The following is a 24,327-nucleotide window of genomic DNA, read 5'->3' on the forward strand; positions in this document are numbered from 1 at the left end:
TATCGAATCTATATCTTCTTTTTTGTTCTTAATAAAAACTTGTTTTTCTCTTGGATCTTGAAAGTAATTTTATTATGAAAATATTTTTGAGAAACAAAATATCTCTTATTTAAGTATTAATAAGAAATAATATTTTTTACATAAATATTAACGGCGACATAAGAAAAAAGGATTCATCACATGTTTTTTAGTTTAAAAATAGAGTAAGACATATCTTTTAAGGTTTGGGTTCAGGCAGTAGTGCGTCCAAACCTCCAAAAAGATGCTAGAGATGCCTAGCGCCGGAGCCAATAGAAGGTGGTGGGGATGCCCCTCTTCCTGAGCTCGGGTAGAACTCGAGCCCTTCAAAATGTTTGGAAATGGGTCAAAAAAATTTTGAGCCCATGATCATTACGGGTCTGGTGCCAAAAAGAAAGAAATCTTGATCCGTGATCCGTCATGAAGGTTTCTTCTCTTCGTTAAATTAAGTTCAAGGATAAGTAATTTGATAGCAGTAAGACAAAAGGTGAAGAGGCTATGGTCTGATACCATGATAACTCGCTCATTTACAACCTCCTGGCTCGTACTCTGACTTGCCGCCCTGATTATCATGAAAGCAAGCATCATATTTTCCATTTTGTCGACCTAAATTCTGCTTATAATCTCTTAACTGTTGCACTACAAACTCCTAGTTTCAGACATGGCAGATTTTTAAGCACTCTGGTACTAGTTTCTTATCTACTAGTCCATGAAGACAGTAATTAATGGACATTATGAAGACTATCAAGATATTATCGAACGATTTTATAACTTGGTGGGTTGGCCTGCTCAATGAACTCGTGTTTTGCCATTTTTCTGGTGATATTTATATTGGTTGATTCATGATGGACAAGGCATAAGTATTCCTTTATATGAAGTTTTCCTAGAACAGGTGTTGAATCATATTATTTTCTTGGCCAGGGTGAATAAATTTCTATGGTGAATTTCTATTTCATGACAGACTTCAGCTACAATCATTCGCTTAGATAGATTTAGAGGAGTCGACTGAGCTGCGGGCTGGTAGGGAAATTAGCTTGTAATAATGAAATCCTGCCGTCCTCATAACATGACACCATGAAACTGTTGTAAACTAGGATTTCTCTTCTGACAATAAGCTTTTCTGGCTTCCTTAAAAGTGTTCCACCGCCAATCTAGTTTACCTCTTGCTGGATTATGTTTCAAACGCACAGTCACACACCCTTAACAGAGCAGGAATGCTGATGGATGATAAATACGCAAGGAATAATGTTACCCAATCGTCGTTAATTGCCTCGGTTGTTAGCAACTAGCTAAGCACTGTGAAATTCGGCACAGGTCCTGCTGCTTTGAGAGCAATTTGTTTTCTTAAAACTTTATTTATCATGTTGCAAGTTGCAGTAAACGTATTCAAGCTAGGCATTATTGTTGCTTTCGTTGCAATACAAGTAGCTGATGATGGAATTTGCTGGCGAGAGTCCATTTGATATATTCTTCAGTCTGATTAATCTGGTGGTGCGAATAGAATTTTCCTGCCAGGTGCTTGGTTTATATTTTTTTCCCTATTCTCTCTTTCGGTTGAGGGACAGTGACACAAAGCCAACTTGCGATCCCCGGTTTTCCCTTGTGTTGATAGCCTTTGCGACCGCCTGTAGGCTACGCTAACAGATGTTGATGTGTCGAGGAGATTATCTTGATTGTAAATTGGCTGCCTCATCTGTACTCGAATATTTCAGTGGCAAGTTTCCTCTTTACTATATTTCAGTGGCAAGTTTCCTCGAATATGCGTAGATTTTGAACCTGTCTGGTTTGGTGAAATAGAGAACAGTTGGAGATCCGAGGGAAATTTCCCTCTCTTTGTTTTAGGGTTCTCGACTAGTTTGTGTTTATCAAGTATCTTTCAAGACTAGTGAAATTTTAGTACAATATGGACAAAAGATTTTGATTAAAATTTTTAGAAAAACTTGTAGGATTAAAATATTCTTTTTTTAAAAAAAAATTATTGCAAAGTCAAGAGTTTTAAGATAGAAATGTCTTTGCCTATGAATGAAAACTTGAATGTAGTCCTCTTAGCATTTCGCAATGATTAGGGACTGCAAAACTATAATTAAAGTTTATGGAGTAAAATGCAAGTCCTTCATACCCAGAAAAAGTGATCAAATCAAATCGCTTAAAAGGACTCAAGATAAACTATCCCAAACTTGAAGGTCTAAAATGAAAATGGCCATGGAATGTGAAAGGTGGCAAATCCAGTAAGGGGTAAGCATTCAAGTAATTGGGGTGAAAAACTGCACGAAACTTTTTTTTCCTTTACCAATTTGTTTTTTTTTTCTTTCGTCCGTGGCATATTCGTTAGCAGCCATGTTAGGTAGGTGGCAACCTTCCTGGAATAAGTGTCGATTCTAATGTTAGCTGGCTTGTCTAGACAGACAGTGAAAGATCCAGGAATTCTCCATGGAAATTGCCTGACTGGTGGCTATTCTCCAGGGTATTAATGAAGTCTTAAAAATAAAAATTAGTCCGGGAATAAAGTTTTTGGATTGAATAGTAGGTTAGTGATTCCTAGCAATCTCATTTATCTTCTTATATTTGATATTTGGTAAGGTAAAATGGTTTGTGACTAATATCTGTAAAAAATTTCTTTTGATGAAAATAGAAACTCTTCGATATTTAAATAAATATTTTTTTAAAAAAAAAATACAATAATGTTTTAAAGACATATACTTTGAAAATATATATTCAGTAAAGAATGAAATCATATTATATTCATTTTATCCAATTAAAAAATAAAGAAATAACGAGTCATGATAGATTTAAGCTCAGCCGAAGCTAAGCTTAACACACTATTAAGCCTAATCGTGGATGTGTTAGGCACATTGTCAAGCTCCCCTTAAGGCTGAGCTTGACACACTGTTAAGCCCATCCAGGGTTGGGCTTGAAAAACTGTCAAGCCCAATTATAACTAGGCTTGGCATCTTGCCAAGACCACCTGGGATTGGGCTTGGAAATCTGCTAAGTCTAATTATAGCTGAGTTTAGAAAACTGTCAAGTCTAATCATGGCTGTGTTTGACACATTGTCAAGCTCAATCATTTCAAAGTTTGGTTGGTATTAGACCCAACACATTTTCATTGAGATATATTTAGTACTAGCACGTGTCAGCCCAACAAGCTCGAGAATTTTAAAAAATTATATCCATTAATTTTTCTTGATTTAACATTTATAAATAAAAATATATCAATAAAATCTTGTTTCATCAACCATATTCATGATTCACACGTTATCAAATCTCTAGTCTAATGATGTCCTCATCAGTATGGCCAGCTTGTGATAAGAAGATTCTTGATGTCACGCAAGGGCATGCAATGCATTGTCAAAGCCCCAATGAACATTGAGCCTAAATTCCCCTAACTATTTATTCTTCAAGGTGGGTATATGCAGCGAAGAAACCTTCTCTGCCACAAAAGTTGTTATTCCATAGATATTGCTTGATTTTTTTAATTATTTTTTTTAAAAAAATTAAAACTCGAGTCAATCTAAATCAAAAAATACAATTCACTACCCGAGTCTTAGATCGTGTACACCCTCAACTCAGTCTTGTAGCCATGTGAACTAATTTTTAATTCCATCTATATTTGTGTTATAATGAGGTTTTTTTTATTATTATCTTTCATCATATAAATAACATAAGTTAACAATAATATTTTAAAATTTCCATAAATAAACAAAAAGCATATAAATAAAGAGCAAATAATCTATAATATTTATAAAAATAAATACTCAATTTATAAACTATCAAAAATAAAAAGAAAAGAAATATAAAGTATAGAGTAGAGTCGGGTTAAGCTGGGTTTAAAAAATCATGACCTGCTACCAGGTCCATAATATTTATTTTTTAGGTTTTTTTTATCAATTATCATATGTAATATTTATATTATTTAATTTTTAGTGTGTTTGACATCATTTCTGTTTCTGATTTTTAGTATTTTTGACTTGAAAAAATATTAAATTAATATTTTTAATAATTTTAAAAATAAAATATTTTAAAATATAAAGATATTTTAAAAAATATTTTACATCATAATCTCATAAATCTCCTTTTAACGAGCCACGTGGAGTAAAATAATGCAAAGTGCCCCTAGTCAGCTAACTCCACTCTTGAAACAAAAGCAAAAGTAAACAGAAAAAAGATAGCAAACTGGCCACGCGAGATCTCAAGGAAAAGCAAGGAAGCCGCGGTAAATCTTTAAAATACCGGTAACTCCGTTAAAAGTGATATGTATTTTTTTTTAACATGCGTTAAAAATGACAGTGACAGGTAAAAAAACAGCCATAGACGTTAAAAAAAAAAGAACGAGAAAATAAAAACAAGTTGAAAAGTGTTTGCTTTTTGAAACAGCCACGCGGCTATTTCAGGCCGCTCGAGCCTCTTCGCTTTTATTTTTTTTTCTTCTCTCTTTAAAAAAACACAAATTTTTTTCCTTTGATTGGCTCCTTTTCCCTCTCCCTTCCCTTCTTAAATTCTCCTCCACAAAACCCTTATTTTCTCATTGCCCTCTATTTCTCTCTTTCTCCCCTCTTCGTTTCTGCAATATATAACTTTTTTTTCTTTTTTCGTGGGGGTTTTTTGTATTTATATATTAAGGGTTTTTCTTTTAATTTTCTTCTTTCTTCGCTTCTGTTTTTCATTAATTTCCGAACTTTTTCGAATTTCATAATTGTGAATTGGGATTTCAAAAATAAAGTGTAGTGATTATATTTTTTCATGATTTAAATGATTTTGAAGGTTTGCTGGTGTCAAGTATGTTCTTGTGCTGATAGTTCAAATAAATAAATTGTATAAGAGTAAAGTTTTCTGCTTTAAACTTAAAAAAACAAAGAAGAAGAAGAATGGAATCTAGCAATGGAAAGGAAGCAGAAGGGGCAGTGAAGGAAGAGAAAAGCAATACTCATCAAGAAGCAGAAACTGTTTCAAATGCAGAAGAGACGAAATTGGGCTCTAAAGTGGGTAGTATGAGCAATAAAGAAATGTACTTTAGAGCAGATAAAATAGATTTCAAGAGCTGGGATGTTCAGCTAGAGAAGCATTTAAGCCGTGCATGGTCAAGGGATATGGAAGTGCAATCAACAAGAAAGGAGGAGTGGGAGATTGATTTGGGAAAATTGGATATAAGGCATGTTATTGCTTATGGGACTTATGGGGTTGTGTATAGAGGCAATTACGATGGCCAAGATGTTGCTGGTAATGCAGTTTTTATTTATTTTTCTCCTTTTCCTGCTTCCTTCCGGAAATTTTCATTCAATTTTGGAATTCAAGTTCTTTTCTTTTCATGTTTTTTATTCATTTTTAGTTGCTGACTTAAAGAAATTTCGATAATTTGAGAGTTTACCTCTGATAACTTTTTGTAGTAAAACTCTGAATGAATTCCTTATGAGTTTCTGAAATGAAATTGTGAAATATTCTGTCTGTGATAAATGGCCAGTAGGTAGCTGTAAATTTCTTCACATGTAGAAAAGTAAAAAGGTGGTAAAGGAATTTAGATGTCAAGTCTGATGATATGTTTAAAACATTTATGTTATGGGACAGAATAAAAGGTAGCTGTTAGGACATCAAAACAATGAAAAATATAAAAATAATAATTAATTTGAAGCTTCAAAAAATCTCAAGCTATTGCACCGCAATTCCAAACAAGTCCATTTACGTTCCATGTAAATTATGTTGTTTTTATAACTGCAACTGTATGTATCTTATTGCACACGTTTTTTTCTTTTTGTCTGGATTGTGTTTTCGAGAGCTCATAAAATTCGTTATTGGTGCATAATGCTTAGGCAGAGAGGGTTGAAAAGTATGCGGCGGAAGCATCACTGGTTCAGTGGCTTATAGGAAAGCTGACTTTTAGTTCATATCTCTTTTAGATAAGATGAACGTAAAACTTTTGACATTAAACAGTAAGGCATGACGTTTGACACTTTTTTTTGAACCAATGATTAGTATTCTTAAACATCCTTGGTTAAGTTTTCTTTTTGTCCCTCTTGATTTTTTTTATCTGAGTAAATACTCTGGTTTAATTTTTTCTCGTCTTTTTTGGTTGTGCTTCATTGTTTGGAATGAGATAGCAAAAGGCATGGCTTGAGCGAGTCATGGTAAGTGCACCTACCCAGCTTTTGCGATGTCACATAAATTTGGCTGAGGTGCTTGTATGAAGGAGTTTTGAACTAGTTATATATTTGTTTAAATCCTCGGTGTTTTGCTGAAGGAAAGGGTGTCTTTCTGAATCCTTCCCACTCTCAAATGATTTAAATTCCTTGGATGTTGAAAAGTTCGGTTATATGCTAAAACGTGCATTTCTTTGAATATTTCAGTTTTACCCAAGAGGAGGCATTCCCTTCCTTGCAAACCCTGTTACAATACAATTGTAAAGATTGTACAAAATTTCAAGTAAATCTACTGAGTGCAAACTCTATTTTGAAGGAGCTATTTAAAAAATTCTGAATTTGAATACTTTTATTTTTAGATATTTTCTATTGCAATACTCTGTTTCCCCCTGTCAATGTTCTAAAGCATTCTTTGTGTTCAAGTTCTCATTTCTTTCTGTTTTTTTTTTTTTTTTTTAAATTTACGCTTCCTGTCCCTTTGACCGTGAATATACAATGTTCATTGAATGGAGAACGAAGATCAAGTTGAGCCTGCAGATTATTGGTTTTATTGGCCTTAACCTTCTTTCATCCTGCTATTATGTGATTGCTACAATGAGTCAATTATGCTGTTCTGTAGAGGTGCAATGATGTGTTCTGTACTGACAGTGGATGATGTGTATAGAATGACATGTTTTTATAACAAACTGGAAATAATCCTAGAATTGCGAGGTGCATTGTAACCCTCCAAAATCATTTCTCGTTTCTAGCAGGACATGCATAATCTTGCTTCAAATTTATGAGAAAAAGACTTGGTGAAATTCCTTTGTTATAGATGTTATAGGTGTCATTATTTTACAAGCAGTATCCATATAAAGTTTTTTTTAACCACAAATTGTTTGATAGCATTGCTGTTAAGATTGGTCCCAATGTAGGAAGCTACGATGTCTGTTTGATACTTTTTAAGCGTGTCTGTGTATATGTTATGGCATGATGATAATGTGAAATGTCTATTCCGCCACCCAACCTATTATAATCGCCTAAAACATCAAACTTCCACTCCAAATGTGCAATACGTACTTGTCTCAGCAAATTCCTCACTGCCAACTATTAATTATTACAGTGAAGGTATTGGACTGGGGGGAGGATGGCATTGCTACTGCTGCTGAAACTGTTGCTCTCCGGGCATCATTCAAGCAAGAGGTTGCTGTTTGGCATAAGCTTGACCATCCTAATGTTACAAAGGTAAAGGGTACTCTGTCAATCAATGGCTTGATGTCTTCTGCGGTTACCTTTCATTGATAAAAAAAATCACTCGAAGTTCTTTCTTGCTTTTCTATTGTGATAGGTTCTGTTCCATAGATTTCCATCACAAGCTTTCTTGATGCATTGCCATTGTATCATCATCTTAAAATCTATAACTATAATTATCCATGACAGTTTGTTGGAGCTTCAATGGGAACTTCCAACCTGAAGATCCCTTCCAAAAGTTCTTCAAGTGATAGTGTCAATTCTCCTCCTTCCAGGGCGTGTTGTGTTGTTGTTGAGTACCTTCCAGGTGGGACGCTTAAGAAATTTTTAATCAGAAATACGAGAAAGAAACTTGCCTTTAAGATTGTGATTCAACTTGCCTTGGACTTATCTAGGGGGTAAGTAAATATTTTCAATTAAAATGTTTGTTATTCGGTGTTTATTTATAGATTTTGTTTGGTTTTATCCACTTTTGCAGTCTGAGCTACCTTCACTCTAAAAAGATTGTACATCGTGATGTTAAGACAGAAAATATGTTGTTAGATGCTACTAGAACTTTGAAAATTGCTGATTTTGGTGTTGCTCGAGTTGAGGCTCAGAACCCAAGGGATATGACTGGGGAAACCGGTACTCTTGGATACATGGCCCCTGAGGTATCCACTGTTCTTCCTTTTCTGTTGTTGTAGTTTTCCCTTCACATGAAATCCTTACAAAAGAGTTTAACACGAAGTGATTGTCCAGGTCCTGGATGGTAAGCCTTACAACAGGAAATGTGATGTATACAGCTTTGGCATATGCTTGTGGGAAATCTATTGCTGTGACATGCCTTATCCGGATCTTAGTTTTGCTGAAGTTTCATCTGCAGTTGTTCGACAGGTTTGTTTGCTTTTATATTTTGATAACTGTAGTGGGAGGCCCCATTTTTATTTCTTATAATTTGGAATGCCCCATAGTTTGATCCCTGCAGTTGCAATTAGTTCCCAGGGTGCATGCTGAGGAAAACACCTAAGTATGGTATTATGAGATGCATAATGTATGATGTCTTACAGAGTTGAACCTAAAGACTTACTTATGTGACTAGAAAACTGCTATCGTGCAATGTGAAAATACTGATGTTTGTATGAGCAGAAGCACTAAAGGTATCTCTTGTTTCTTGAGATAGCTGACCCAAAGATTAACACACATGACTGGATGCTTGATGCTGAGGGGAGTGTGATTATTTATTTGAGTAATAGCATTAAAGCCGTGTTCTTTCTATTGTCATCATAATGTTGATCCATAGGACCAGGTGACCTGATTAGTGCAAGTTTTATCAACCTTGGTTGGACTACATCTTACACTGTTAATTTGGTTGCACTGGACATTGCCTTTTTGGAATCTAGCCTGTTCGCAGTTTTAACTTACCATGTTATGTTGATAATTTCAATGTTGAAACGATCTTGGCAGCATTTGAGGCCAGAAATTCCTAGATGTTGCCCAAGTTCATTAGCAAGTGTCATGCGAAAATGTTGGGATGCAAATCCAGAGAAGCGCCCTGAGATGGACGAGGTAGTTAGGCTGCTCGAAGCAATAGATACAAGCAAAGGGGGTGGCATGTTACCTGAAGATCAATCAACTGGCTGCTTGTGTTTCACCCCAGCTCGTGGTCCCTAACACCTTTTACCTTCCACCAGTCTTTGATGCTCATAGTATTGAAGCAATCCACTAGATCGCAGGTTTCTCTAGCACATGAACTAAGAATTTAGATGCCAGAGAATTTCTGCGTCTAGTTGATTCATCACATGTTATCAGTGTATTGATATTAGCTCTGCATTTCTTTGTTGCACAGAATTATAGAATTTGGAAATGTTGGAGCTACACATTTATTCTTTATATTTTTCCGTGAGTACATCATGGACATCAAGATGGATGGCAGTTAGAAACCACAGTAAACGCAGATGAAAATGAATCAAAACTTTCCATTTTAATAATATTTGGCCTGTAACCAAAAGTTTGAGTTTTTCTTTCTCATCAAGGGTCGAATCAGGTAGGTTTTAAGAACATATTTTGCCTAAAACTAAAGCAGCTGAAGCAAGTAGTAGTGCTGTAAAATTATTCTCCAAGATGAGAATCAAAGGATGCTAAAGCATGTTGCAGCTACGAAAACAACTAAAGATAAGCATTTGGGATCCTTACCTGTGCAATTTTGATGACGATATTATTGGATAAGCAAGTGGTGGTGTTTCGTGCACGGATTGCGTCAGAGAAGTGGAAATCATCTTGTGGCCGAGGGGATAAATGCAAGTGGCAAGTTGCTAATGTTGGTAGAGTGGAATTCCTCATCAGCCGCCACTGGTCTGGCAGATAAGCAGCCATTGCTACCCTTCTACGTGTAGGTTGGATGAGATAGTGATTATGATTTGAGTTGAAGAAAGTGATGGGATTAATGTTGGCTAATTATCATTAGAGTTCTGCTTGACAGCATTCTCTCCTTATTATAGCATTTGCACTCGTATCTCGAATGATTTAACACGAGGAGATTGGTGATTGATCATTCAATATTTCACATGATTGTAAAATTAAAAAGAATATTTATTAATGAATTTTTAAATACTTAAATATCTACCTTGTTCTTCTTTAAAAAAAAAAGGAAGCTCTCTACCACTTTATTTTGTTAAATTAAATGACTCTCGAAGGACATGGATACAAGATTTATAAACACTAGGGGCTGGAAAGTAAACATTCAAAGTGGAAAGGACATTATTGCTAATATGTAAGAGTCTTGGGTGTGAATTTCCACAACCTCTGTACTCTATAAATACTCCTGTCAAACCAAAGCGCAACTGCAATCTCACAGTTGTCTCGACACTGCCGCGCCTAACAACTTTAAAACACACAAAAACCCACTTCCGGAACGACACAAGTTTTAAGATGTCCCACCCAGCCGCCGAAACCTCGTCGTTTATGACCGATTTCCTCCGCCAATCAGGTGGCGTTGCCATTATCGACGGCGGTCTCGCGACGGAGCTCGAACGGCATGGGGCTGACCTCAACGATCCCCTCTGGAGCGCCAAATGTCTCCTTACTTCCCCTCACCTCGTCCGTGCGGTACCCCCTCTCTTCTCTCTCTGTACGCACACCCCGATGTGTTTCTGTTTCCGTTGAAATTGATGTTGCCTCTGCTTTAGTTTTCGTGTATCCTTCTCTTTTAAGTGCGGACCAAATGGTGCCTTTAGACCCTATAATCTTTTTTGTAATTCAAATAATAATAATAAAATAATCTAAGACTTAACAAAGAAAGAAAAATTTGTGTTATTTTCGCTGACAGAAATTTAGAATTCATGTCACGAAAAGGGGAATCTGTGATTTTAGAACCCTTGGAGAGAAATGGGAGGAGGGGGGGGGTCAAATTGGAGATTTTGATTGTGAATGAGTGGCAGCAGCTTGCAACAGAGATGGGGCAGTGATAAAATAAAATTAAATTGGTGAAGAGTACGGACCGCCATGTGGGCTGTTTTCAGCTATATCCATCTATGATTGGGTGTGGGTTTGTGTTTCTGGAATCAGCTTCTTAGATTTGATTGTTGTTTGGTAGTGCAAACTCAGTAGATGTGAATTATCACTTCTTTTTTTTAGCTTACTTGGCTACAATCACTCAGCTATGCTGTTTTGTATTGGTTGGAATTTGGCAGCGATTTCAGAGAATTTAATATAGTATACTGTATCGAAGTTGAACCACCCTGCTTTCTTATTTTATTTTTATGATATTGGACCACTCTGGTTTTTTTCTATTTGTTTCAAGAATACACAATTGTAAGTAATTTTAAGTGTGTTGATCTAAGGATTGAACGTTGAACTTGGACAAGCATCCATTGGTTTTGAACATTAAATACATAAAACATCACGCTCATTTTTTTCCAACCCCTTTTTAGTGATGATATGCCAGAATCTTCTATTTACCGACATTGATTGTATTTGTGAAATTTTTGCTTTTCTTACTTAAATTGTTCATTTTAACCCAAGAAAAATATATCCCTAAAACTTTATGCATGAGAAATATAATTAATGTATATAAAAAAAGGAAAAGAAATTAACGTAATAGGAAACAAGTTTAATTCCCAGAAATCACAATGACTTTCATCTTAGGAAAAATTCCATTTAACTGCAGGTTTTTTTCTACTTAACTTTTTACGGAGAAAAGGTTTTAAATGTCTGTAATTGGTACTGGAAACAGTATTTTATCGATTCCATTAATAGAAGCTCTGTTTCGGAAAACTAAATGCAATTCATAGAATTCATGTGTTATCAATATCGATAATGGATCAATAACTAACATATTAGGAATTGCTGCCTTCTTTTTTTATTTAGCAATCTTTTCAAAATATTTTTAGCTCTACATGAAATCATATGGAATGCTGATGTGGTATCGTTCCATTGGTTAATGTGTTGCTTGATTGAGCAGGTACACCTTGACTATCTTGAAGCTGGTGCAGATATTATCATCACAGCATCTTATCAGGTAATAACAATGATCTCTCTCTCTCTCTCTCTCTCTCTCTGTGGAACTTATGCTCAGTTTCGCTTGAATGTGGACAGGCCACCATTCAGGGATTCGAGGCAAAAGGTTTTTCCAGAGAAGACAGCGAAGCCTTGCTCAGGAAAAGTGTGGAAATTGCTTGTGAGGCACGGGATATATATTATGGTAGATGCAGAGAAGGTTCTCCTGATGGAAGTGATGATGGTAGGGTTCTGAAACATCGACCTATTTTAGTTGCAGCTTCCGTTGGAAGCTATGGAGCTTATTTAGCTGATGGATCTGAGTACAGGTGAGTTGACCTCTAACTAAGTCATTGCATGAGCCGCATCACTGCCTATACCTATTTGTATCAAGCACCAATTGACAGTCATGTGTCTTAGTTATATGCACTTTTATTCTAAAAGCTTTGTGGAGACTTAATCTTCGGAGTGCTTTATTGGATCTTAGAAAATTTTAGTTATTTTCTTTTTTATTCTAATAGTGATGTGGAGACTAAATCTTAAGGGTTCTTTACTGGATCTGAGTAAATGGCCATGGTCATAAGCTTGATGGCATTGGAATGTGGTTCACTGTCTTTGCTCAATGAGGCTGTCCTACTGGCCTTCACGTAAGAAAACTCTAAAGTATAGTTTTTCTATCTCTAATTGTTGTTTTCCCTTTACAGTGGGAATTATGGTGATGCGATTACCCTTGAAACCTTGAAAGATTTTCATCGCAGAAGAGTACAGATCCTAGCAGAATCAGGTGCTGACCTCATAGCATTTGAAACAGTTCCAAATAAGGTAGAAGCTCAGGTATTGATCGAATCCTTTGTCATGTTGCGTTATCTTAATTTCTTGCTCTTAGAGGAATGTCATGATCAAATCTAAGAAATAGGAAATGGAGTTAATACTGGTGCCACAATTCATTGCTGTGCTTATTTTCCCTTTGACTAGGTCTTTGTTTTGTGTAGGCATATGCCGAGCTCTTGGAGGAAGAAGACATAAAGATCCCTGCATGGTTCTCTTTTAACTCTAAGGATGGCATTAATGTAGTCAGCGGTGACTCTTTGCTTGAATGTGCCTCCATTGCCGAATCATGCAAGAATGCAGTTGCTGTGGGAATCAACTGCACGCCTCCTAGGTTTATTCATGAACTGATTCTGTCCATTAAGAAGGTATGCTTTTCGTGTTCCTTCTATTCTTTTCTTATCATTTTTAAATGCTCTTAATAAATCACAGAACTTCAGTGTTCATTACTGGTTGTCATAAGTATCTCCATCTGATATAAAGTCAGAGCTATTCATTTGTACAATAAATGATCATTGAAACTCTGTATTTTGTTAATGAACTTATTTGATCCCATGCCAGAAATATAAATAATTATGAAGCAAGCAGAACCTAAGACAATACTCGCAATCTATGTCCTCAAATTGGTATCAAATTAGTTGTCAATGACTACACGTAGGTTATTTTTTAATTTATATTTTTGTGGTAAATTTATTAACAATTGCCTAATTTCTGCAACAGTGTGAACTTAAAATTATCACAATTTTTCTTTAGTTAAAAAGTCAAGGACTTTGATTGAATTTAGAACTGAATTTTAAGAGTTTTACAATCGTGATAAGCTCCTTGGTTTTTAGAGATGTCAGATGATATTGATGGTTTTTTTCTCTGTCCAGAATGGTCTTGCACTATATTCCACTATGCAATGTTGGTATAAAGAATGTGGTAATGGACAACTGTTAGTTTTGAACATCTCTTGATGCTAGATCACTTGGGTGGGGGGTTATACTGTAGGCAACAGCAATACCACCTGCCCCTTGAATTTATGATTTCTATGTTAAAATAGTTGCTGGATACAAAAATAAGAATTGATTCCATGTGTTTAGTATATTTATCAGCATTAGAATTAAAGTTAACATTTGTCTGGCACTGTGTGATTTTATCAGGTGACTACAAAACCAATACTTATTTATCCCAACAGCGGTGAGAGTTACGATGGCGATCGAAAGGAATGGGTGGTGAGTTCATTTTGCCTCGTTTGTAAGAAATACTTTTCTTAAATTTAACTGTGTCAACTCACTCTCGGTTGCAGCAAAATACTGGCATATCGGATCAAGATTTTGTATCATATGTAAACAAATGGTGTGAGATCGGGGCTGCTCTTGTTGGAGGCTGTTGTAGAACAACTCCTCATACTATCAGAGCCATATACAAGACTCTTCCCAATAGATCTGCTGCTCTATCCTCGCACTGACCACGGAGAGGATAATGTAATTCCAAACCCAAACATGGATGCTGAAAAGGGCTTTGCATGGTCTGAGATTTTTTCCCTGGTGTGGAGGGAGAGTCTAACCAAATCTAAATCAAGGCCTGAGTTGAAGTTTTGTAGACTGAGGTTTCTTTTTCATGAGCTACTTGTATTGAGAAGGTGACTCCTGATGAACTCTTTCTGACCCGAGGATCCACGGCTTCTTCCTGTTTTTTTTTGGTTTTTTTTTTTATATACCGGTGTAAGGCTGACCCGAGGATCTACGGTCTTGGTTTCTGTATTGTCGGAAGACATTATTTCAAGTTAAATAAAGGTATTTCAAATCACCATCTAATAACCCCCTATAAAATCGTTTAATTTGAACGTTATTTTGATTCTTGAGCAACTTACCACAAGCCAACCCACTCGAATAACAGTGAAAGGTTAACGGCATCATAATTTTTTTTTTTTCATATCAATTTTTAAAAAAATATAAATTTTTTTTTTATTTTTAATAAATTTTTTTATATCATTTTAATATCTTAATGTTAAAAGTAAATTTTAAAAAATAAAAAAAATATCATTTTGATATATTTGTAAATAAAAATAAATTCTATCATTTTTTTATTTGTTTTAATTATTTTTTTTTATGTTTTTATATCATATATTAATATTAAAAATAAATTTAAAAAATAAAAAAATATTATTTTAATATATTTATATAAAAAAAAATCCTTAGTGTGTTTTATATTTTTAATAATTTGAAAGTATATTAAAATATTTATTTTAATTTTTAATATTTATTCATTAAAATTATAAAAAAAATTATTAATTCAAGTGCATTTTTCAAACACATCCAAGCACCAAAAATAAATGGTGATTTAATCACAAAATCTGGAACATAATTAAGAGTAAAGTGTCAAAAGGCAGTTCTGGTCAGGAGCTAGGAGGGAACCTTTGCTAGGAGCAACAAAATGCAGAACTCAAAAACTCCCAAAGCTCCTTTGCTAGAACCTTTGCTGTCACCAAGAAATGCAGATACCACTTCCCCCCCCCCCCCCTAGCCTGACCAAGCTCTCTTTTCCTCTTCTCCTTCTGCTGGAATGGCAGCTTTTTCTTCGTTCAATTTTGTTTTTCTACAGTCACGACATTGTTTTGTCAGTACAAAACGACCATCCACTCGAAAATATATTAACAAAAACACCCTTCTCTTTAAACCCCGTGTAGTAGAATTAGATATCTGCTAATTGCTTCTCTTTTTTACACTTTTTATTCCAAGACTTGCAAAACACACACGTAAAACCCCTAGCCTTGGATCTCTCCGCTCTCTAACCCAACCCCCCTCGCAAAAACACTACCATCTCCCGCACTGTAATCCTCGGTGTTCCGCCTCCTGCGATCTAAAACCGAATAAATTCCTGAAATTCACAGTCAACTGGTGACTTCACCTGCCTTCTCTGGCTCAACCAACTCGCCTCTCCTTACTTTTCACGTGGTAATGTTAAATTAATTGCTGATTCTGCCTCGGAGAGGAGTTGAGTTCGGGGCAGGATTGCAGGGTATAGAGGTGGGGCGGTGCAGGTTACTGTGTCTGTCTGATGCTGTGATGGAGAGGATCCTAACGTGGAGGCTTTTCATTGGTTGTACTGTATTAGGTTCGCGTGTAATTGTTATGATGTTGTTGGCATCGCCGTGTAATTAATTACCAACTAGCAATTAGTTGTGTAAATTGCTTATATGACTTTAATTAATTCCCGTTTTTCAACGTTCTGTAGCTAAAAACCAGATTAGGGTTTCGCACGTTTTTGTCATCGTTTTTTCAAGTGTAGTTACGAAAACGCCCCTTCTGTTACTGGAAACGGCATCGTGTTGAGAGGGATGCTCTCTAACTTGCGCCAAAAAAGTTAGAGGAGGGAAATTGAAGCGAGAGGGTAAGGAGTAAGCAGCATCCGTGTGTCTCCGCTTCCTCGTTGCGGCTGCTCTGTAGCTCTATTAAACACTACAGAGGTACCTCTCATACTCTTCTTCTCTATAATCATTCATCAAGGAATTCTATTTTACCGTTTCGTCTCTCTCTGTTTTTTTTTGCTACAAGAGATATGGAATTGCTTTACCTTTTTCATACTTTTGCTTTGACTTACCTTAAATTAGTGTCACTCTGCAAGTCTGGAAGAGAATACAAAAAAGGGAAAAAAATTAATTTTTGTGAAAATTAATTTCCTTTTCTCTTTTGGTTGGGAAAAATGATAGTTTGTTGCTTCTAATTTATACAAATGGCAAGATTGTGGGTATACAGAACATTATGGAGATAGATGCAGAGGTCAAAGATAGCTCCCTCATTCTGATCAAACAGGGAGCTGAAGCGGTGAGTTCAGTTCTAACATTGTTTCTCTCTCATGATATTGCTAATGTTACAGGATGCGATAGCTTATGCTTGTTTGATTGTTCTGTTTCAGAGGGTTTTTGAGTCAAGCTTTGTTGGGAGGAGGTCTATTGTTAAGGAACGTTTCTCGAAGAAGTATAGGCATCCAACTTTGGATTCTAAACTTACTATCAAGCGTTTAAATGCGGTGAGGGAGATTTTTTTTAACCATAAGGTCTTTCTTCACTGGTTTTCGCTACAAAATTTGTTAAAGCAATTCTGAACATCTTTTTTTTTTTTTGTATAAACTTGGGAGCAGGAAGCCAGGTGTATGACGAAGGCGAGACGACTAGGGGTGTCTACTCCTGTGTTGTATGCTGTGGATCCTCTTCTGCACGCTCTAACATTTGAGTATGTTGAGGGTCCTTCTGTGAAAGATATCTTTCTTGAATTTGGGTTAAATGGCGTTGTGGAAGAACGATTGGATGACATCGCAATGCAAATTGGTGATTCAATTGGAAAACTACATGATGGTGGTCTTATTCATGGTGACTTGACAACATCAAATATGCTAATTCGGACTGGTACCAATCAATTGGTGAGTTATGTTATCTGTTAATGTTGGGGGGTGAAGGAATCTTTGTTTTCTCTGATTGTATGCTTGATTGTTACTATATCTCCTGCATCACAACCGGAAATATCTTCTCTCAGGTACTGATTGATTTTGGCTTGAGCTTCACTTCAACCCTTCCTGAAGATAAAGCTGTTGATTTATATGTACTGGAACGAGCCTTACTTTCAATGCATTCTTCATGTGGGAATGTGGTGAGCCAAGACTAAATTTTCATCATATCTTAATTTCATGTATACTATCTTGGATTGCTGACAAGATGCAAGGAAAAGGAGTTTGGATGCATCGAGAATGTGAAGAAACTATTTGAGAAATTGCCATGGATTTTAAATACATCGAGAATCAAACAGTAGACCTATTTAGAATTTTGCTTGAGTTTCACCTTTTTAGTTAGTACTGGAATAGAAATGCAGAAATGAGCCCGGTTTAACAAATTGTCATAGTGAACTTGTTAAAGCAACTGCTGAATCTTATGCTCTTAAAGTTCTTTTTGATAGTTTTCTCTTTTACTGTTTGTGAAGTTAAAATGGAACTGAGTAGAATCCTGCAAATGGAACTTTGCTAATGTTCTGTTTTCTTGTACAGATGGATCGCATACTGGCCGGGTACAGGAAGTCCTCAAAACAGTGGTCATCAACATTGAACAAGCTAGCTCAAGGTCCAACCTGGCTCTTCTAATTGATCATCTTTTCAACTTTTTTTTTTCTAGTTATGCTATTCTCATTTTTTTTCTTCTTTTACAACCTATTACAGTTCGACAGAGAGGTCGGAAGCGCACCATGATTGGATAAACTTTTCCACTATTTGTTCCGCATTAGGTACGAGGATGAGGTGCCCGTCGAAGTAATCAACATTATGACAATTTATATTCGCTTCTGTATTCTTATGCATGTGCGTTTACCTACAAGTTGTGATTTATGAAACAAGTTTTCATGTTCGGCCAGGGGTTCAATAGGTTTCTATTCATGACAATCTACCGCTAAAATAGTTGATGAATCCAAATCAAATGATCTTGAGTTGGTCATTTACATGACAAATGCGATATATCATATCATGTACGAGATTGTTTAAAGATTTTGCCATCGAGTTTGAATCGCATAACCTTTTGCTTTGTATAGAAGTTTTATGGAGCGTTCCTGACAACTCCTAAGAACTACAGCCAGAGCAAACATTTTTCATCATGTCACAATTGTTTTTTTGTGAATTGTATAGGGTTAGTTTGGTAATTTTGTTTTTTAATGTATACTAAAATTATTCATTTAACCCTGTAATAAAATAATCTAATACCTACAACTCAAGGATATTTTTAATTTTTAGAATAGTATAATTACTTGATGCTTTAAAAACAACTAATTGAATTCTCACATAAGGTTTTTTTTTTTTTTGTTATTTTACATTGTTTTTATTGTAAATTTTAAGGGTGTTCAGGGACATTGTTATTTCACGTAATTACTCTGTTCGAGCAGCGTGTTACGGGTTGTTCAGTCGCCAAACATTCCCTTCCAGGGTGGTGTTTGAAAGGTCTCGGCGCCCCCGATCATATGAGGTGGCGCGTGTTTTAAAATTCACGACGGTTGGCACCGACAATCATTTCTCCCCTCCCCTTCTTCTCTCTCCCCCATTTAGATTTTTGCGTCAGCCCTTTAAAAATTCAAGAATAGCCTTTTAAGTTGTTAGTTCTTCATATTCGGTTTTTTTTTTCTTTTTATTATGAGTTATTTATCTTGAATAATTTATTGAATTTACTCCTTAATTTTTTTGTTTGGAATTATTCTTTTAATTGATTTTGCTTTATGAATTTCACTCTCCTTTGCTTTTTTTCTTATCAAATTTAATCTTTATTTTTTTTATTGTTAATTTTCTAGCTTTAACAAGTTTTTATTTTAAATCATAAATTATTTTATTTTATGATTTCACCCTCCTTTGTTTTTTTTTTCATGTCAAATTTAATCTCTATTTTTTTTTATTGTCAATTGTTTTTCGACAAGTTTTTATTTTAAATCGTAACTGATTTTATTTTATGATTTCACACTTCAATGTTTTTTTTTTTTCATGTTAAATTTAATCTCTATTCTTTTGATTGTCAATTTTGTTGTTTTGAAAAGTTTTTAAAATTGATATTTTTAAATTGACTCATAATAAACTTTTTAATTGGATTTGGATCTAGGGTTTTATAGGTTGTGAGTTTTTAAAATTTGGCCAGGTTTAGGATATTAACCTGGATTTGTTTGGTTTTTACAAATGTTTTCTATTTTTTAAAAAATTGCATCTTTATTGGGTTTTTTCTATCAAATTTTTTTCTTATTATTTTTGTTGTTTTTGCAGGGTTTTTTTAATATTTTTTTACCAATCTCATCCTTCAAAATTAAATTGATTGAAAATTAGGCTTCTTGATTAAATTCGGGTCAGATTTCACAGATTAAGAGATTTACTTAAAAATTTTTTTTATCTTTTTCTAAAACAATGTTTTCTTGTTTTTTTTTTTTTTTTTTTTTTTTTTTTTTTTTTTTATCTTTTGTTTGTTTTGTCATTTATTGCTTTTTGATTTTACTGGGTTAGCAATCAATAATTTCTTTCTATTTCATCCCCTTTCATTTTTAATCTATAAATAATTTATCAAATTATAAATGTTTTTCAATTTCACCCCAATAATTTTAATTTTTTAAATTTGACCATCATTCTTTTAATTGCAAATTATTTTATTTGGGATCATATATTTTTTTCAAATTTCATCATCCTCGATTTTTTTTTCTAACAAATTTTATCCACATTCATTTTGTTTTGTTAATATTTTTTTTCGCGATTTCTTCCTTCAAAATTAAAGTTGTTGAAAGTTAAGTTTTTTTATTGAATCCAGATCCAAGATTTCACAAGTTGCAGGTTTTAGAAATCAGATAAGATTTAGAAAGTTGGTCTGAGTTTGCTTGTTTTTTTTTTCCGTTTTTTAAATATTTTTTTGGGGTTTTGTTTTCTTATCTTTTGAGTTTGATTCTTCTAGGTTAGCTCTCTATAATTTTTTTCAATTTCACTTTTTACTATTTTTTAATATATAAATAACCTATTAGATTACAAATGTTTTTCAATTTCATTTCCTATAACTTTTTAATCTTTTAAATTTGACACTCATTTTTTTAATTGCTATTTATTTTGTTTGGAATTATTTTAATTTTTTTTTTTCAAATTTCATCCTCCTTAGGTGTTTTTCTCTCAAATTTTATGCTCATTATTTTTATTGTTGTTTTTGTTTTTGCTTTTGTAGGTTTTTTAATTAATATTTTTTTAATAATTTTATCATTCAAAATTAAATTGGTTAATAGTTATAATTTTCTTAATTGAACTTGAGTTCAAGATTTAACAAGTTTCAAGTTTTTTAAATTAGACTGTGTTTAGAAGGTTTGCCTAGATTTTCTTGGTTTTTTTTCTTTTTTTAAGCTGATATATTTTTTTTTTTTTTGAAATTTTTCTTTTTTTCTTTTTGTTGTTTTTTTCTATTAGGTTAGTATTGAATTGTTTGATAAATTAGGTAGGCTCAGGTATGATTCTTTTTATTTTTTTTTCATTGTTTTCTTTTAAATTTATTTATTATTGTTTTTTTATATTATTTAAACTACCATTTAAATAATTTTAAACTCAAGAATTGGATTTTGTTTAGCCTAACAATTTTTTTATATCAAAAAAACATTTACTGAGCTCGCGACAAAGCAGATAACATTTATGGTCTATGGCTATATCCCCTTTAGATATCATTTAATGTCAGTATCATTAAAAGATCGCATTCCCCTCATTTGGCTTCACACATGTGCCTCTACGTGTGTTTGTCTTTTGATTCACAGAATTGAGAGTCATGTTTTGCGCACTATTTGAACCGCTGTTTCATTTATTTTTAATTTATTTTTAATAATTTTAGTTTATTTTGATATACTAATATTAAAATATTATTTTATTATAATTTTTTTTAAAAAAATATTTTTAAAAGCAATCTATTGTTTCCTGCATATATAGCTTAAATTGGGTCTGTCTCCCTCATGTTTACTCCATTTTTTCCGTTTGTCCCTTGCCGAGCGATCCATGTGAAGGAAGGGGTCAGTGATAGTGGCCCTTGGGAAACCATAAATGGAGGGCACCAACTACAAACCTCGTGCATTGTTCACTTCCACACAGCTTTGCAAACTGAACCATATCTCATCTTCTCCACAAACTGTTTCTTTATGCTGTGCTCGTAGAGATAGTGTCCTGTGGATTAGATGGTGTTGCCCCAAGAGCTACTCTTGATGATGCTTTGCTTCTTTTCTTTTCCCATCTTTTACCATGACTCTGGCCAATTTTAATTTGTTTTTTCTAACTAAATTACTAAACATTGTACTTCTTTTTCCGTAACAAAAGAGTGAAGTCCGCAATCATTCCCTTTGAGTGTTGCATGAAAACCATTCTTGTTCAAAAAATGAAAAACAAAAATTGGGTAAGAATTTAGTAATGGCTTTGATTTGCTCTTTGGGTGTTGCCTTTGATTTGCTCTTTAGCTGGGGGTAGAGCCATATTTTTTTTTAATTAACATGAGTGTTCAAATTAGCATGTATATACCTTGACTAATTCTATATGCTCTGAAATTAATGATTATTTAAGCATTTATTAATTTTGAGGAGACTCGAACTTTTAACTAGTAAAAAATAAACTCAAGACCTGACCAATTAACCTACCTACACATTCTCAAAATTGAGGCAGAGCCATAATTAAAGCAATGAGCAAATGTCGATAGGTTAGCGGTTAGGATGACTGAAGGACACAAAGCTATCTCACTCCAATTCGAAGCATAAAAGGCCCAAATCAACACAATCTTAAAACGGGTTTAAGGTGAAATCCGTGCTAGGGAAAGAAGCTGGCTGGAGAGGGGGTGTTTTTAAAGCTGAAAAAGCAAAAAGAAACAGAAAGGAAATCAAATTCCTACAATGAGCAGAAACTTTGCCCAAAGTACAAATCAAACATCATCCTTTGACTGCCTCGTTAACCTATACATCGCTGTTTTTCGTTCAATTCGAACAAGTTGGCAAGGCAGTTTTCGAAACATGTCTTTTGTTGCACTAGTACACTTGATAAATGGATATTAAAAAAAAAATCCTAGTTGCTAGCATGTACTTAGGATTCAGTGGTGGTTTTTTTTTTATTTAAATTTTTGCTATTGTAGTTTGAATGAGCAATAAAGTTCCGAAAGTTATGGATAAGAGGACCATAAAAACATTGTTGAAGAAGAAGAGACCTAATTTATGACATGTTTTTGAGGAAAAGAGAGTTCTTTTCTAAACGAATTAATTTATCCTATGTTTTATAAAGAAAAAATAACTATAAAATGAATAAAAATACAAAATATGCATATTATTTTATGAGAGGATGAATTAATTTGTTAGAAAAAAGAAGTTTGAATTGCACAGATACTACATGCGCAATATACCTTGGTACGTACATGCTATCTACGCATACTAATCACTGTAATAATTATTATTTTTTTTTAATTATACTGACTTTAAAAATATTTTATTTTACTGCGCTATATCCATTTATGTAAATAATCTGACGGCTGCTGGTCTATTAATCCTACGTGGCGATTTGATAAGGTACAGGCCATGAAATAAATATTTGAGGATTCATAAATACAATCGTATCTCTATATATTGAATCCAAGTATATGTACGGTGTCCTCTTACTCGCTGGGGTATTTTTTCAAACCAGCATAGGTGTTATATTTTTTTTTATTAACAAAAAAATATTTTAAAAAATATCATGAAAAATCGATATTGATATTTGTGGTAATTAAATAAACTGCAAATGAAAATCATGGTATTTAAAAAACCACAGTTCTTACATGCAATTTTTTTAAAAAAACTGGTTAATAATAGAAATCACAGTTTTTTTTAATTACGGTGCTATTTTTTAAAATATTTTTTATTTGTGTTATTTTATAAAAAAATTAAAAAAACCATGTTAACTTTTTTTAAAGAAAATTCTCCTCTTGGATACCATTTTAATGAAAATAGTTTGCACAGAGGAAGATCTCCAGACAGAGAATGAGAATCCCCTCCTGCCCTCTGGATGAGCATTTAAAAACAGGGCCCCAATGGTCTTTAATTTAGATCCCAGTCTTCTTATATTTACATTTGTTGTACACTTGTGGGGAAGATTTGCCATGAAAGCCAGGGCCTGTCAAAATTAATGTTCCTACAGTGTGCGTTGTGTTATGCAGTGTTCAAGAGCACCATCCCCAGAAAATCTTACATGCAACAGCGCATTCCTCTGTCTTTCTCTCTGGTTTTGATTTTGGAGCCAGTAAGAGCCTGATTGGGCCGGCATCAATTCTCACCTTTTCGATTTTTAATCCTAATTATCATAAACTGAAGGCCCCTTTTGTTTTAATTACTGTTTAATACTAAAATTATTCCTTGGACATCTTCACAGAAGCAGCAAACAAGAACACGCTGTTAGAGATTCATAGAATGGGAAGCACCATTACCAACCACCAAATCACAAAAGTATGCATGATTAAGCACTTCCCAGGAACAGAATAGAAAATCTTCTTGTCTGCCTGATAATGGGTTGCCACGTTTGTATAAACGAGGGAGTTTAGCTGGACAACAATGACTTGGGACAATCTTCGACAACCTGTGATCGGTGCCAAGTAGGCTATGATGTTAGTGGAAGCTTCACTAGAGTGGTGGGGGTTTGTGTAAAGCAGTAGCTAGGGGGCTTCAAAATTTGAGATTAGACTTCGGTTGTTACTTGGATTGTCTTGCCGTCAACTCCATTTAAGACTACTAGTTTAATATCCTTGAACACAGAAACTAGCACCACACTACTTGATTGCTAAGAGCCTTGAAAGTTGAAACAATGAAAAACTTTTAAACTAAGCAAAAGGGAACTCAGACCCACCCAGACAGTGTCTCCCACATGCAGCATGTGGGATTGAGATTTGTCAATTTAGAGGGTTTAAATCAAGAAACTAATTTGTTCTGGCTAGCTACTAAACTAGCATAATGTATGGAGTTTGCACATAAACCTAGGAGATCGCGTGGGATAGTTAGAGTGAGTTGAAGGAGAGATTGGGACCCTTGATGTCCTAACAAGATCCAACATCTATGTAAACAAATATACCTCTCCCACTAGGGGGCTCCCAAAGCACAAAACTTTGCTTTAGCCCATGCATGAAAACGAGTTAATG

The 24,327-nt window shown here is 34.3% G+C and overlaps 3 protein-coding genes across 6 annotated transcripts; all 3 read left to right on the forward strand.

Moving 5' to 3' along the window:
• Window positions 1–4,412: 4,412 nt before the first annotated feature.
• On the forward strand, window positions 4,413–9,282 carry LOC7480687 (serine/threonine-protein kinase STY13). Of its 2 annotated transcripts, none has more exons than XM_024595865.2 (6): window positions 4,413–5,235; window positions 7,252–7,373; window positions 7,569–7,777; window positions 7,858–8,032; window positions 8,121–8,255; window positions 8,826–9,282. In XM_024595865.2, the coding sequence occupies exons 1-6, from the start codon at window positions 4,884–4,886 to the stop codon at window positions 9,030–9,032; spliced, it is 1,200 nt and encodes a 399-aa protein (XP_024451633.2). In that variant the 5' UTR covers window positions 4,413–4,883; the 3' UTR covers window positions 9,033–9,282. The 2 variants fall into 2 exon arrangements, with proteins under 2 accessions (XP_024451633.2, XP_052306305.1); XM_052450345.1 differs by lacking the exon at window positions 8,826–9,282 and adding an exon at window positions 8,538–8,819 and having other exon boundaries at window positions 4,419–5,235.
• Window positions 9,283–10,189: 907 nt separating this feature from the next.
• LOC7480020 (homocysteine S-methyltransferase 2) lies at window positions 10,190–14,485 on the forward strand. 2 transcript variants are annotated; one of them, XM_002300788.4, is made up of 7 exons: window positions 10,190–10,466; window positions 11,821–11,877; window positions 11,955–12,184; window positions 12,560–12,689; window positions 12,848–13,051; window positions 13,826–13,897; window positions 13,972–14,485. In XM_002300788.4, exons 1-7 carry the CDS (start codon window positions 10,290–10,292, stop codon window positions 14,131–14,133), a joined length of 1,032 nt encoding a protein of 343 aa, XP_002300824.4. In that variant the 5' UTR covers window positions 10,190–10,289; the 3' UTR covers window positions 14,134–14,485. The 2 variants fall into 2 exon arrangements, with proteins under 2 accessions (XP_002300824.4, XP_024449897.2); XM_024594129.2 differs by having other exon boundaries at window positions 10,202–10,488.
• A 694-nt stretch (window positions 14,486–15,179) lies between these two features.
• On the forward strand, window positions 15,180–18,192 carry LOC7480688 (uncharacterized). Of its 2 annotated transcripts, none has more exons than XM_024594450.2 (7): window positions 15,180–16,134; window positions 16,424–16,492; window positions 16,584–16,697; window positions 16,809–17,087; window positions 17,201–17,314; window positions 17,706–17,778; window positions 17,874–18,192. In XM_024594450.2, the coding sequence occupies exons 2-7, from the start codon at window positions 16,430–16,432 to the stop codon at window positions 17,909–17,911; spliced, it is 681 nt and encodes a 226-aa protein (XP_024450218.1). In that variant the 5' UTR covers window positions 15,180–16,134; window positions 16,424–16,429; the 3' UTR covers window positions 17,912–18,192. The 2 variants fall into 2 exon arrangements, with proteins under 2 accessions (XP_024450218.1, XP_002300825.1); XM_002300789.4 differs by having other exon boundaries at window positions 15,184–16,134; window positions 16,409–16,492.
• Window positions 18,193–24,327: the final 6,135 nt, after the last annotated feature.

Source organism: Populus trichocarpa, chromosome 2 (genome assembly GCF_000002775.5).
Source record: "Populus trichocarpa isolate Nisqually-1 chromosome 2, P.trichocarpa_v4.1, whole genome shotgun sequence".
Classification (NCBI taxonomy): Eukaryota; Viridiplantae; Streptophyta; class Magnoliopsida; order Malpighiales; family Salicaceae; genus Populus; species Populus trichocarpa.